Genomic DNA, 16,207 nt, shown 5'->3' with positions numbered 1-16,207 from the left:
ATTTCTGTGGCTTCCAATAGAATTCAGAGGTCAGAGTTCAAAGGTTAGAGAGCTGACACTGATGCTCTGTGCTGGTGACAGCTTTCTTTGCCAATCTCTGCTGGCTTTCGATAGAATTCAGAGTTCAAAGGTCAGAGTTCAAAGGTTAGAGAGCTGACACTGTTGCTCTGTGCTGGTGACAGCTTTCTTTGCCAATCTCTACTGGCTTTCGATAGAATTCAGAGTTCAAAGGTCAGAGTTCAAAGGTTAGAGAGCTGACACTGTTGCTCTGTGCTGGTGACAGCTTTCTTTGCTAATCTCTGCTGGCTTTCGATAGAATTCAGAGTTCAAAGGTCAGAGTTCAAGGGTTAGAGGACTGTCACTGTTGCTCTGTGCTGGTGACGGCTGTATCTGGTAGTGCCTGCTGGAGGAACACTGGGGCCAGACCATTGCCTGCCTGAGCCTGGGTAGCTACCTGTTGTATCTGGTATACCTGGTACCATGGGGAAGAACCACATACAATGTAGACATTATAACAATAATAATGAAAATAATACCTACTTTAGCATATGCGCTTTATACACAGAAGAGCTCAATAGTGTTTCAAAGAAGTTAAAAAGAAAAAACAAATAGAACAAGACAAACTACATGTATCTGTATGCAAAATAAACAAAATGAGAAAGAATAAAGCTAATCTGTTGTCTCATGAAGTGAGGTAAACATGAAAATGATTACAAAGTTTCGGCCGAGAAATCTCCTGGCCTATGTCTGGCAAAGTAGACTGAGCACTGGCCTTCATCTAATTTGCCAAATAAAAGCTATCAGATTTTGTGGCTGAAACATTGTAAACCATTTTTGTGTTTACCTCACTTTGTGAGACAAAAGATTAGCTTTATTCTTTCAGTTACTACCACAATGATGAAGATCTTCCACACTTTTGAAAAAGATGTGATTTAAGTTAACTGTAACTACATCAATATTGTGATTTTCCTGAATGTCTACTGGCAATTTATTTCAGAGTAGCTGACCTGCATGAACAAATGGTTGATCCCCCCCCCCCCATGTGTTGGGAATTTATAGTACAATTATATGAAATGGAGTCAGAGGAGTGTAGTTGCCTAACAGAGATATATTGCTGAACATGTGAAACATGGCAGTCAGGGGCTAGTTTGCAATCACAAACCCTCATTGGTCGTAAAGGAGTCTGCGCCAAGACTACTACATGCACCACCCTGGCACTGCAGCCTCTCCCTTGTTGGGAGAAGCTACAGCACAGGGCCTATGGGACTGTGCCAGGGTGGTGCATGTACAGCATGTACATACATGTAGCAGGGATGCCAAGTTCAAAAAATTTTTATGAGTGAGATTTTCATGACTCGGCATCTCGGCAGTTTTTCGCCCTCCTACGGTAGGGAGCTCTTTCAATTTTTAGCTCTAAATGGTGCAATCAGGTGCATACTTACAATTCAGTGATGATTTTTTTACTTATTTTGAAAGACAAAAGGGAAATCCTTTGAGCTATGCTCATTATTATAGGCCCAAGTTGCAGACTTCGCCCGATGCGTGAGAAAAATGAGTACCATGCGTGAGATCATGAGACGGCCCCTAAATGCTTGAGTCTCACTCAGAATGCGTGAGACTTGGTAGCTCTGATGTAGTAGTCTTGATGCCGACTTCTTTATGACCAATGAGGGTTTGTGCCTGCAAACTAGTCAGGGGCAGTGCTATGAACACAGTGAAACATGAGCAAGCTAGAGTATAATTCCAAGTTTGATACTGAGTAGAGGCAATCAGCGGGAACCTACCTGTCCACCTGATATCTGTGTGATGAATTCCTGGCCGGTTGTCTGCTGCTGCAGCAATGTCTGTTGGTTCCCTGTACCTTGTCTCGTCACATACTGGATTTGGTTTCCTAATTGCACCTGTAGTACACGAAAGAATCACAGTGAATTGATCAGGGTCCCGTTTCAACTGCCAAATTTCTATGACCAATTTGCTTTCAGCCAATCAGATGTAAGGATTTCAGTAGCAGATAACAACTATGTATCTTGTTATTGATAACAGGTTTTGTGAAACAGGGCTTGGATCTTTTGTCACTTAATCACAGATTGACAGAAATTTCAACTTTCTTTTATTCTCCTTTACCGATCGAAAGAAAGTTAAAAACAACCATAAACGGATCCATTGCCTGAAAAGAGACGGAGAGAAATGCTAATCTTCTTTGACTTTTATTTCCATACCTAGGAATGAATAGGTAATGTGAAAGATGGAATGGACATGTTTCCTAAAATCATGGCTGTATCATACACTCACTTATAAAACTGAATGACATCATTTTCTTTTTTAATTAAATGACTTGCAGTCATGCCTCACAAGAATATTATTTAATTTTGGCATGTTTTAGGCATGGGTAAATCATGTATTCAACCAAAAAGACTGAGTGTTGCCATAATAGAAAAAAAATGTTATACAGACTGATATGCTCACAAGGTATGACTACAATCATCTCATTAAACTGTTGAAGACGAGTCCTGAGTATACTCAGGCAGGTGTCAAGGGGAAATGCGTGTTGTAGCAAAATCAACCCATCCTCAACGGCTTAAAAACTTAGCAAATTAGAGCACCCAAGCTGTCCCTTCACTGGATATACAAAAGCAGCTGTTTAAAGTTCATCAAACAAGGGAGTATTGGTCAGTATACTTGAGTGACCCCCACATCGTTATAGTTAATGTTTATGCATGTTTAAATCACATTTCATCACTAAAATTCTATGAAATCCCACTCACATAAGGGAAAAATGCTGAAGATTCGAATGGAACTACAAGTTCAATGATCTATACCGGAAATTTGCAGCTATTGTCGTTAAACCGGATGCAAAATAATTGTGCTCGAAGGAAGGGGCCCGCACCTTGCTACCCCGCACTTCGACCCCATAGACGAAGCACAAAAAAGACTAGTGCGGGCAGGTGACCGTGATGAAACTGATAACAAGTATTCCTTATATAAATTTAAGATTTTCAAGAAATACTGTACGGTTTTCACCTCACTTTGCTTGGTTGTGGTAATTCTGCAAAGTTTCAAGCGTACTGAACACAGTCAGGGGCGGAAATTATTGTTCAGTGCGCTTGTAGCAATTTTACGCAGGGTGATGATATTAGGGCCCCTGATGAGGTGTGGGCACCTCACTATACTGATCCCCAGAAAAAAAGGCCAAGGTTATACCTGTTGATTGTCTCCGCTAGCATTAGCCACGACCTGCTGGAGGTTGGTGCCTGCTGGAAGCTGTATGGGAACCACCTGACCCTGAGAGTTGATGATAGAAGCCTGACCATCCGCCCCCGTCTGCACCTGTGAGACACGGAGAGAGTTCCATGATGTGTGATGCTTGGACATGAGACCTTTAACCTGTTGAGGACAGGCTGATTTTGCTACAACATGCATGTCCCATAGACACCTGCCCGAGTATACTTGGGACTTGTCCTCAACAGGTTAACATCACACATTCACACACCCACCACCTCGTAAAACGGTACTGCATAATAATACCATATTATATATTTTAAGAGGTTTTATTTTCACAAATTTCACGAGTCGGGTGCTATTTGAGAATTTTACAACACTCACGACCATTAACTCTGAACTCGAACCGAATGCGACATGCACACGTACATTTCTCCATTCAGTACTGAACTCCCTGATAAATTTAACCACTCGCAGAATTGAAGGGGTCGGTGCAATATGGTGCTAACCCACACAATTGTCATTTTGAGATAATCGCTGTTGAACGTTTGGAAAGTCCATACATTGTACATATACAACATGAATGCATGCATTTTTTACCATCTTATTGGTTGAATTCAAATATGATATTTTCACGGAGGTTAGAGTGAAGGATAAGGATTATGAAAATGCATGTAACTCATTTTTGACAGAAGTGTGGGTTAGCACTATATTGCACCGACCCCTTCAATTGTCAGGAAGTCCCAATTCATGAAAGATTAGACTGGCTAAATATATCATGCAAACAGTCCTTCACTCAGCCAGGATTGATCACTGCTAGAACACAATTCTTGCAATGGTCTACATCAACAGGAGTATGATGGTAACTCGGTCAATAAATTTACCTTTACACCATGTAACTTTGCCTACATTGTATCACTTCCCCCACATGAGCAACAAAACACTCACAGACACTCTTAACCTGGTGAAGACTAGTCCATACTATACTCACGCTGGTGTCTAATGGGAAATGCATGTTTTAGCAAAATCAGCTCTTCCTTGATGGGGCAAGTTTACCTCGATATTGTTCACTGCATTTTGCAGGCACGACTAGAATAATACAAACAACACACACAAACACGCACACACACACTCACTCACATATCACCTCTTTCAATTGGCAAGTCACCTGCATTAAACCAATAAAGGTTAGTGTCTGAGTCTCCCTGTAGTTTTCAAGGTGATAAAAGGGAAATGACAGTATACTTTGTAGGTATCCATGCTCTAGTTGTAACTATTTTCATTGGTATTTGCTTAAATCCATGAAAACTTGTGTCAGTGGTTGTATTATAGCAGGTGGCTGCTATAGACAGGTGGCCATTAAGACAGGTTTGACTGTGACCTTGCAGAAACTGTTAGCTTAAGATTCTGCTAGGATCGAAAGCTCAGGCCCCTTTTGACTCCAGCTTAAATTCCAAATACATCTACGCCTCATGTTACATATCTGGGATAAATATCGACAGAGTGCTGTGATTTGGGATGTCTTTGTGAATTTCTTTACTCCTCTTCTTTTGTTGTTTTTAATATTGTGTGTGAGTGTATTAAGTGGCATTAACCCGTTGGGGGCGGTTTGATTTTGCTACAACACGCATTTCCCATAGAAGCTTGCCCGAGTATACTCGGGACTCGTGTTCAATGGGTTAAAATCTGGGGTGTACAAACACACAGATAGAAAAGAAAAGGAAAGAACGACCTTGGGCACCCTGAGGGGTAGAAGTATATGAATGTATTTACAGACAAGAGTTACTTGCCTTGATATAAGAAGCCTAAGGCAAAGAGGCAACCTAAGACATTGCGTTCATACATTGTAGGCATCTGGTTTTACTGAATGGTACGAATGAAATAGAGCAAGATGATCAAAGTGGAATGTGGCTTCAGAAGAGACAATGCATGCAACCCAAGGAGAGAGGTTTGTCCATTGCTAGTAACTCAGCATTCCTTTTTTATCCTCTTTGCAAGTAACAAGCGAATGGATGAACAGAAGTTAAAATGCAAAGAGTGCCACAGAGGGTGCGTTCGAGCGTTCTCCTAAAACAAACCAACCCGTACCAAACCCACGCCAGAGAAGCGTTCGAAATCTCCTAAAGTGCACCTTACTCGACTGAACCGAGCCAAAAGTGGACCACTTCCAGATGTGCTCCAAGAGGATACAAAAAATGTACCAAAAGTTTGCATGTGAAGAATGTGCGTAACTTGCACATATGTCATAATGCAAAGAGTTCATTCTCATTGTACGGGACATCTGTAAATAGTTTAAGCATGCCAGGAGAATAACCCTCTTGTTACAAAGTGCATGACCCCCTCTTAAAATAACTCATGAGGTACCCTTTCTCCACAGAGTGCTCAAATGCTCCAAATATAGCAAAGCAAGGTGGGTTCCCTTTGGTTCGGTTAGCTTTGATTGGCTTTTGCGCGCTAGAAAGCACCCAGAGAGTACAGTGCACTCCTGTTATAACTAACACGGTTATAACAAAATTACGGTTACAACGAAGTAAAAATTTAGGCCACGATATTATTCACTCTATGTATTTCTATTATATATTTTCGGTTATAAATAAAATTTCAATATAATGAAAGAAAACTGCCAGTCCCGAGGACTTCGTTATAACGGGAGTCCACTGTACATTACTTCATCCACCACCAAAGGCTGATAATACACCCAGGATCAGTTGGGATTATAAAGGCCACTATTAGTTCATTGCTGTCACCATACTGCATTACATAGTGATGTATACGAGCTATATTAAGCCGGGTTCACACGTACAAAATAGCGGGATGACGATCGCGATGCACATCCCGAGTTTTTTTGCGAGCGTCCACACGTACCAAATTAGCGTGATAGTGATCGCGATCGGTATCCCGCTAATTTGACAAGCGTCCACACGTACTGAATTATCCCGCTAATTGCCGAAAGAGATAACAGCAAAGCCTGCAAACTGGGTCACACAGCGCCCTTCTCTATCACTGCCTGCGCGCACTTACCTTTGTCCATTGTCTTTTACGCGTCAGTGGTGTGGTGGTTCGCGCGCTGTTGTTGTTGTGCTCCAAAGAGGTGAAGGACCTCTTCGCAGAGGCCTCGCTGTAGTGATGTGCGCATTGCATGATGGGATATAAAAACTCGAGATTCTAATCCCGACCGTTCACACGTACCAGCGCGGGGCCAATTATCCCGCTAATTGATGAACCAGCGCAAGATTTCTTGGGATTAGCATCGCGATGCTTATCCCGCTAATTTTCGGGTTTTTTCTGTCCACACGTGCAAAAAACTCGGGATGACGATCGCGATGCAAATCTCAAGATTTGTATCCCGCTAATTGGTGTACGTGTGAACCCGGCTATTAGAAAGAATGACAATGTTTACCAAAAAAAAAATATATATATGTGTGCTTGTATTGCACTTTGCTGAAGATACAAGATTGTCAAGTATTACGGTAAATATCCCAAGCACCATAGGAGAGAGGGGCGGTCCACGACACAATGAGACAGAATTATAAGCCATATATTTTACACAGTTTCTATTTTCGAAAAATATCGCAAGTCAGATGCTACGTATTTGCAAATTTTAAGAACACACAAAAATATTAACTCTACGCAAAGACATTGACTCTGATCCCGACATGAATGCAACATGCACGCATTAATTTCTCTGTTCATTACTTGTACTATACGATCGAATATTCAACCACTAGCAAAATTGTCGGGAAGTCCCTATTCAAAAAAGTGAGTCTTCCTATCAATATATGGCATATGCAGTACTTATCTGAAGTATTTTCATTATCATTATGTTGACAATTTAGGTTTTCAGGATGGGCACAGCAAAGTATATATTTTTCAAATATATTGTCATAATATCAAACACCAATAAAAGACATACAAGGAAATTCAGAGATTCTTCCAAACAAACAAGTTCAGCAGCAATGCAGAAAAAGCGAATAGTGTGTGATCTTTACATCATTTTTGCTGTCCAAGTCTTTAAAGCAGTCTGGAGAAGTGAATGTGAACAACTGGCACGATACATAATTTATGTTCTTCCTATTTGCAGATCAGCTCAGGGCTGATGTATGGCCACCTCCCTGAGGAAGAATTCTCCAGGAACTTTGAATCCATCTAAATGCTCACATAGACACCCTGGAGAGAGTTGGTATGATGTAGTCACTCTTCAATCACACTGTATCGGGTTCTACAAAGCAACGCTCATGTATTTAAACATGATCCGAGAAAAAGTGGTATTTCTAAAGGTACAGAAAGACTGCCGGAAAGGCATACAAATGTTAACACTCCTTGAAGATTGTGTTACAGTGAATCGCCTCACCACTACTCTCCCTTTTTTTCTTCTTCTTTGGGGGCTTTATTAGGAGTGGGGGATTTCCCATTGACCAATCACTGACCGGTATAGCTCACCTGCTGCAATGACTGCACCTGTTGGAGGAGCTGCTGACCGCTTGACCCGGCCTGAGAGCCCCCAACCGTGACAAACTGCATGGGTGGTGGGGGGAGGGGGGCCAAGGAGGGTGGGGGTAGGGTGCATATAACAGGGGAGATACGGGCAGAGGGGCATTGGATGGGAGGGTTGATGGGTGAATAAACACTCACATGAAATGAGAATAATTGGTGTGTTGGTCCCTCTCTAAAGACACATGCCCCCTTTTCACCCTTCTATTACTGACATCAGCACTAGTTTCTGAAGCATAATGAAGGAAGGAAAATATGAAAATGAATTACTGCAATCACAGAGACTCCAACACTTCTGCTTTGAGACCATTTTTCTCACCATCTCCCACTCTCCCTCTGAGTTTGAATTTCTTCCAGTCTAGCTGTGTGTCTTCTGCTTTACACAGCTGTGTTTTTCTCCCGCTTTGAATTTAGTTTTCTCTCACCAAACTTCAGTTTTGTCATATATGTTCAAAAATTAGGCCAATGAAGCACAGAGAGCATCTATGACCCTAAAGTTTCCACGGTTCTTCAGCAGGCCCTGAACCGTGGCAACAAAGGGCGTGATGTGTACTACATGCACATCATATCGTCGGTTGAGAATGATAAGGGCGTTAAGTGACCACAAAACCCATAGTGTTCGAGAAGACTTAAAGCCCTTCTCCTTCTCAACAGACGATATTAGGTGCATGTTTGCACAACCAGAGTCTTCAGTTTGCTAGGTGGTCTTGGTGGAAGAATCTCTCATGTAAGAGATGCTTGGGGTTGGAGTCTCTGCAATCACAGAAACAAAACTTCCTTTCTGTTGTTGTTCTGCCTTGATAGCAAACTGGTGCATGCAGAAAATGACTGGCTGAAATATGCTTCAAGGGAAACCCATGTAGTGACAACTCTGATGGTCCCCATGTACCCTTGTATGTGGCATCCCGCCAAATGCATGCTCGGATGAAAATGTAATTAATGGTTCGAAAATCTCACAGGCAAAACCATTGAGAACTTATCCCAAACTATTTGGAGGAGTATGATTATTATGTTTGCTGCCAGAAAGCATTACATATCTGACGCAAAAAAAAAAAAAAAAATGATTTGGTGCTTTAATCTACGGTAATCAGTATCTCGTGTAACATCACCAAAAAAGAAAATTTTCTGATCACAAGAATGTGTTGCACAGAGCCACACTGAACTGAAGTGAATATAGAAATGAGAGTGATTTTCATCGTTTAAATGTACATGCCATACATAGTTCTAGATGGTAATAATTACGCTCACATCCTTACAGCTAAACTAAATTATATCTTATGATATCATCCATGGAAAATTCCTTGTTGCTCACTTTATATGAGTTTCCAACATTTTATTCTAACAATTATAGCAAATCAAAATTACATATGCAGGTTACATTTTATCATTTGGGGTAAAAGAAACAGAACAACATCACTGTGTTGAAGTCTTTACAGCAATTGGATCAGGAGCTCCTTGATATAATATACATGCATCAACAGCAACTTACAATAACTGTGATAACTGCAATAAGCATGGCTGAGAGCCTACCGGCTTTCAGCATTTCCTAGCATTGCTATATGCAGCTACATATGATGTTTAAAAGGATCGTATAGTTTTGGTTGAGACCTAATTTTAGGTTTCTAATATTTTTGGTGAGATAATTAGAAACCTCTTGTGTAATATGAAAGAGCATGTAATTCCATGACGAAATCAATGTTTATTTGATGAAAATTGGTTTTGAAATGGCTGAGAAATCCAAAACAGAGCGATTCTAATAAAGTGTGGGACCCACCTTTTATTACACTTGCTTTTTTTTACTTTGTTTTTGGATGTTTCAGTCATTCCAAACCCGATTTTCATCAAATAAACTTTGAATTCCTCTTAAAATGGTATGCTCTGTACTATTTCATAAGAGTTTTCTTGGCATCTCGCAATAAAGTTAAAAGCCCAATTCTCATCTCCACCAATACTGCACCATCCCTTTAAGTTCATGCTAGCACAGTTTTTTTCTGTCTAAGGCGGTCTAGGTCATTGTGTCATGTTAATGTTTGCATGTCACTGGTTAAGGATACACTGCCGATGCCAGTGGCATATTGCTCAAATAAGAATTGAGTGCTGGTGCAGCATGCAGAGGATTCTGCTTTAAGGTTCATTCAAACATGTAAGATTCATTAAGAAATTTTTTCTGATGGCACAAGTTTTTCTCTTATATTTGCTTTGGACACTAAAAAGAATATTTAAACAAAATATGGGCCCATTTTGAGCTTTATTTACTGATTTATACCAAATTGTCTAATTTCATGCATCATTATGCATAAATTAGCATAATTTGGCATAAATGATAATTTTTTTAAAATTTAACTTGTAGTACTTAAGATAACATCATAGGCAATGAGTGTGCCAATTTTCGTTGCGATCGCGCAGTCAACGGCCGAGATCTTGAGGGGAGGCCTGGGAGGCCGGCCCCCCCGGCTCTATGATCTACCTAAATAGCCCGGCCTAGTTAGGGTTAAGAAAAAAGAATAGAATTTCAGGGTAACTTCTTCTCAGCCACTTTCGTGATATTTATTCACACAGCCATATGGTCCAGAACAACCTTTCACAACAATCACTGCACATCGTGGACACAAAACTATCCTGGTCTCAAAAATCCACTTTAAACCAACTGAAGGACAGTGACTTCACTGAAATAATAGAGTGCTAATATCCTGCTCTGAAATCCAAATATTTTCCCTGATAGAATAATTACTTTTACAGAATTACAATTCTACTGAGAATTGAAGAGGTTAAGAATAAGTTTCTAGGTAGTAACAGGTTGGAGAGTGGTCCATTAAGAAGATTAAGCTGCTGGAAGAATTTATGGAGTCCAGATAGAGCTTCAACTCATTTGAAGCTGCACATATGAGTAGTACTCAAATTAATTCTAATGAGACAAAAGTAAAACCTTTTTTTTAAAATAATTTTTCATTTCCACCACCATCTCTGTCTTGTTTACTTTTTTTTTCTTACATTTTTTTTTCTTTTTGCATTTTGCACTATTGATACGTAAATGGCGTCAGACGATCTCTATCAATGTTAAGATGAAATCTAATTATCTATCTGCTTTTCCCAAGCGTTATGAAGGTTGCGCCCAGTCTACTCAATTTACAAACTATCTGTCTTTCTGTCTATCTATCTATCTATCTATCTATCTATCTATCTATCTATCTATCTATCTATCTATGTATCTATATGTATCTACATGTATGTATGTATCTATCTATCTATCTTCTATCTGTCCATCAATCTATCTTTGATTTGCTATCTTTCTGTTTGTCTGCTGTTGCTGTTGTTCATGTTTTTGGTGTCGATGGAAAAAAAAGGGGGACGAGTAGAGGAGGGGTGCATAACCTTACCTGGAGTTGTGGTTGAGTGGTGATGAGTTGGCCTGCCTGGACAGCCTGTGGCTGGGTAGTGGTGGCAGCTGTTGCGGCCTGCTGGGCACCCTGGACCTGAAGGTTGGCCCCCTGTGCCTGGTTTTGGGCCACACTGAAGTAGTACTGGACTTGGTCCGCAGGGATGGCTGTTTGCTGCATCTGGCCATCCTGGGATGACCATAATGATGATGATAATAACATAACATGAGCATTTACTGTAGACACACAAACTGTAAATGTTTTTAGTGTGTGTGTGTGTGTGTGTGTGTGTAATATGGGGGGGGGGATCAAGGATAGTGCTCATGGTTTGGTCAATGGTCAATGGGTCAATCAATGTTTGTCATATATTTTTGTATGATTCACTTGAATCGATAAAACATAAAGATTATTTTACATCTACTTGAGAGGGTCATGTTGGTCTGCACTTCTGCTTTGGACTACCGAGTTAAACCTGCTTTACAGTGGTGGTATTGGAGAAGTGGTGATCATTGTGGGTCTTGTTCACCGTGACCCATTGACAAAGGCAGTAAATATCATATTCGACATGACATATTCCTTTTAAAAAGTGTTATCTATTTTTAGTTGATTACTGTCATTGCACACACTAATTTCATTTAATTTCATTCCAATGCCAAAAAGGTACGTAAGGGGGAGGGGGGCTGAGATAATGCCTGTGGAAAACTGCAGTTGGGGGTGTAAAAGAAGTTGACAAATAAAACTATACAAAACCAAAAGAACATAGTGATACAGAGACTAAAAAAATTCAAATAAATCGAAAATTGTAGTGGCAAACTATCATTACAACATTAAGTGACATTTTACAAGTGTCATTTGTACTTACAACACAGAGAGGCACATGATCTGATTTACATTATATTAAAATCAACGCTTTTCTTCAGTCAACAAGTTTTATCAGGCTTGTTGGCTCACCGATCTCTTGGGTGGCTTCAACTCATCCCTGGGAACGATGTCAATTAGGAAGTCAAACTGGTCATACTTTGTGATTGCCATGGCAATGTCGTTTCTCTGGAAAATACCACAAAGAAAAAAAAATCTTGTCAGAAATATCAACAACAAGGAGCAAGCAAGAATGAATGTAAACTATAATGCTAGCATTCACTGAAATTACTCTTGAATAGAATTAAAAAGGAATACACATACATGTACATGTACATGTGTATATGAAATGTCCTTCCACTACTGTAAGAGTGGAAATTTTCGCGGTGTTAAAATTTTCGCGCATTTCGCGCAACCAGAAACTAGCGCGAAAATAAAAGCACGCGAATATGTTTGTTTGCCATATGTTCCTGTGCATGATGTCGTGATTATGCGGAATCAAAAACACGCGAAACTCTTCTTACCCAGCTGAGCGCGAAAAATTAGTCGCGCGAAAATATCCACTTTTACAGTATATGCTCAAAGTCATCATCCATTTTTCTAAGTTTATGTAAGATCTTGCATGAAACTCAGCATTCTTTCTCATAATGTTGATAATGTTTAGGACCAACACTTTCAACTCTTCTACACTTAAACAGATCGTACATGCCCTTCACATACTACCACTTTAAGGTAGATCAATACCAAGGTTGCAACATGAATCATGTGAACCATATGAAGCTACAATACAAAGGAAGCATTGCAAATATAAGGTACATCTAAATCAACATTGCCACAAATTGAAACACAGCAAAAGTATATAAGTACAAAGTTCAGGGCATGAACGCGATTCACGTATCATTGGAATTTTATATTACTACATGTTTCTGTGAAGTCAATTACTTTCAGCAATTGTTTTAACAATTTCATGACAAACAAGCAGGGGCTTTCACACAAGATCATTTGATATGAAACGCACATTTCCTATCATCACATGAGACACAAATTTATCTCACATGTTGTGTGTACACAATGTACACCCCTAACTTAGTACACTCACTTGTAATGTCCTTCTCTTGTTCTCTTCTGTGTGCAGCCATGCTCTTAGAGACAGCTCTGTGATGAAAATTTCTGCAGCCTTCGCAAACAGTACAGGAGCTTCCGCACTGATCATCTACAAACAGATAATGGCATAGATGTCTTGTAATCATACAGGCAGCAGATAAAGATAACTTATTTATGTTATCTTTCAGTGAAGTTGATGGATGTTTATGTCATAATTGCCAAACTACAGCACCAGACAATCTCTTCAAGTGATAGTATTATAAAAATATAAATGTTTCGGATATGAATATACGCCTAATCATCCTCACAGGGGAGACTGTGCACTCACTTGGGAGTTTTCGCTACACGACAGGAAGACCGAGAATATGCAGAAGCAATCAGTTGTGACAGTCCCCGTACTCGGACTCCTGATCCCGTCCCCATATCGCAGCAGTTTCGCTTTCCTGTTAGGACAGAGGCGTGGGGACAAGATCGCTGATTGGCTGGCTGGCTGGCTGGCTGGCTGGCTCACTCCTGCCCAGCATCAGGATCGAACACTATTTTGGCCGAGTACCGTACGGTTTTCCCCAGGACGGGACATTTCTCGGATTTGATCATGCACAGAAGCAAATTTTGCACACAGCACGCTCAACTACCGGCTGCTTCGTGCTTTCGAAAACTCACTAATGATTACTCTGTGCAGTTTTAACTCGTTAGTCCCTGCAAAATGGTGTTCTATCATACAGGACTCAACAGTTACATTGACACCAAATCTGTGATGACACCTAAGAAATCTACTTCAATATCCTGTGGTCTACACAAAGTTTTATGAAAAGTGTTTCTGTTACATGTGCTCCATTCCTGAGGAACTCATTCACTCCTTATTTGAAAGAGGTGAATTTCACTGATCATTTTAGGACTACTTTAATACAGAACAATGCAAGGGGTAGGTTTATCACATTATTTTGATCTTCACCCTTCTGTGTAACTTATCTACTGGCAGATCGGACACTATGAAAGCATTATGAGCTTTGTAAGATGTCAAGCTAATCATCATTAGTACTGTAAAACCAGAAACATTCGCTGTGCACATGAAACTTTAACAATTTGGAGCTGACGGCCTTTTTCGCAGCATAAAACTTTCACGCACTACCACTTGCATTCAACGTATCGTGTAAATAAAACCTTTTGTGTGCATTTTACTTTCACAAATCCTGGTATCTTGCAAAAATTCTTGAAAGTTTCAGGCGTCGAAAAATTTCTGGTTTTACAATATTTAAGGCATGAACCTACTTTGACATCCTCATCCAGCTTCATGATTTTCTTGATTCTAGCAAGAGGCAACTCCTGGGCCTGCTTGAAGTCCAGCTGCAGATAAAAACATCATACAAGAGTGGAGAAAAAACAATGTACAACATGTCAGTCATTAGAAATCAAACACTATATGACACTAAACCTACGTTGTATTTGTGGAAACAAGTCCAAGAGTTTAGAGAGTACACTTGTAAGTGGCACGTAACAGCAAACAGTAATGATTACCACTGACATTATATTTTGTACATGTAGCTACATGTATGCATTCATTCAAGCACATGATTTCTCTTTTCAGCTTGTCTGCATCCTACATGTATATTAGAGAACACGTCAGTTATCACTTTTTAAACACACAGCTTTTCACTGCAGACCATTGTACTAATTCATAATTTCAAAATTGGAAAACTGCAAAAGTGGACATTTTTTCAGTGTGGAAATTTCTACGCATTTCGCGAAACCAAAGCTGAGGCAAAAATAAAAGCATGCAAAAAAAAATATGTTCCAGTATCTGATGTCCTGATTCTGCGGAATAAAAAACAAGCGAAATTCATTCAGCCGGATGACCGCGAAAAATTATTCACACGAAAATATCCACTTTTACAGTAGATTTTTTGCCTCATTTCATGTGCAAAAGTTATCAAACTGACAGGACAGCCTCTTCATGGCGATACATTGTAGCTAATAAATTCACGTAATTACACATGATATTCTAGAGTCTACATGGTTCACAGATAAACATGGACATACATTCCTATACTTGATACAGGAGGGCTTGAGAAGGAATCATTACCAAGGCTGCCGAGTCTAAGGCTCCGACAGTGAGACTTGTGCATTTCATAAATCTCTCAGAGCTCTCATAAATACTGATTTTTAGAAATTTCATGCCTAAGAAGTGGAGGGGGGGGGGGGGGGGGAACCTGATATACTGAATACAAATATCCGATTAAAACATGATTTGTGCGTGTGTGTGTTTACAACCTCAAATTAATACATGTACAACGTTGTACACTTGTGGATAATTCATAGTCAGAGAAATTCAATCCCATTCAAGACACAAAGTCAAGTGTTATAGTTAACGCACAAGCATTCACTAAAATATGATCAAGCTGGTCGCACCTTTAATGATCCAAAAAATTAATCCATAGGTCCCCCTGGCAACAAGTCTACCACCTCCTCCCCTTTCTCTGGTTGAATCACACCCTCTCACAGTCTCACTCTCACACCTTGTTCCATGTTGGTTTTGTCCAACAAAATTTGACTCACTGCTTTTAACTGCTGGATGGTGTCCATCTGTCGACTCCAGAACTCCTCGTGGTGCTGCTGAGCCTCCGTCTGATTCCCGCTGGACTGACCTTCCGCTGACTCCATTATCTCAGACATTTGCAGTCAAAATCTCTCAGGCCAAGTTCAGCTCCACGTTTTGTTTGTACTTGTAGTCTGCAGTCTTTTTATTGTTAGAGAAGGCAACAAAAAAAAACAAAAAACAAAAAACAGGAGTTGACATATTTTGTTTCACCTGCAATGACCTTTTGGGGTTTGTTACCATTTCCGGGTGGTCACGAAGACTTAACGACTGAAATACGGTACTGTAAAAGTGGGAATTTTCACGGTGCTGAAATTTTCATTTTGCGCAACCAGAAACTAGCGCAAAATAAAAGCACGCAAATATTTTTGCTTGCCATATGTTTCAGTAGTTGATGTCTTGATTCTGCGGAAATAAGAACACGCAAAACTCCTCTTGACTTAGTCTTACTGGACCAAGCTGGAAGTGGAAAAATTAGTCGCTTTTACAGTACCTGGTACAAAACATGTAGGCCTCATTTGTACTTGATTTGAAAAACAAAAATGCAGAATTAAACTTCTAC

General features: G+C 40.0%; 1 protein-coding gene across 1 annotated transcript; it reads right to left on the bottom strand.

The window, feature by feature from the left end:
- Nucleotides 1–358: 358 nt before the first annotated feature.
- LOC139708976 (nuclear transcription factor Y subunit gamma-like) lies at nucleotides 359–15,726 on the bottom strand. The gene is made up of 9 exons (XM_071620944.1): nucleotides 15,606–15,726; nucleotides 14,322–14,396; nucleotides 13,045–13,158; nucleotides 12,039–12,134; nucleotides 11,088–11,276; nucleotides 7,660–7,734; nucleotides 3,202–3,327; nucleotides 1,785–1,901; nucleotides 359–472 (listed from the first exon to the last, which is right to left on the bottom strand). The coding sequence occupies exons 1-9, from the start codon at nucleotides 15,720–15,722 to the stop codon at nucleotides 359–361; spliced, it is 1,023 nt and encodes a 340-aa protein (XP_071477045.1). The 5' UTR covers nucleotides 15,723–15,726.
- Between the last annotated feature and the right edge of the window lie 481 nt (nucleotides 15,727–16,207).

The sequence above is a fragment of the Diadema antillarum genome, unplaced genomic scaffold (assembly GCF_040938485.1).
Source record: "Diadema antillarum isolate AM-2024a unplaced genomic scaffold, OU_Dant_1.0 seq00001392_RagTag, whole genome shotgun sequence".
Lineage (NCBI taxonomy): Eukaryota > Metazoa > Echinodermata > Echinoidea > Diadematoida > Diadematidae > Diadema > Diadema antillarum.
This window is presented reverse-complemented; position numbering and strand designations above follow the sequence as displayed.

Coding starts and splice junctions, on each gene's coding strand:
- LOC139708976 (XM_071620944.1), bottom strand. CDS start 15,722: ATGTCTGAGATAATGGAGTCAGCGGAAGGTCAGTCCAGCGGGAATCAG. Junction 7,735..11,087: donor CCACTCAACCACAACTCCAG/GTAAGGTTATGC, acceptor CCACCCATGCAG/TTTGTCACGGTTGGGGGCTC. Junction 3,328..7,659: donor AGGTGCAGTCATTGCAGCAG/GTGAGCTATACC, acceptor CGTGTCTCACAG/GTGCAGACGGGGGCGGATGG.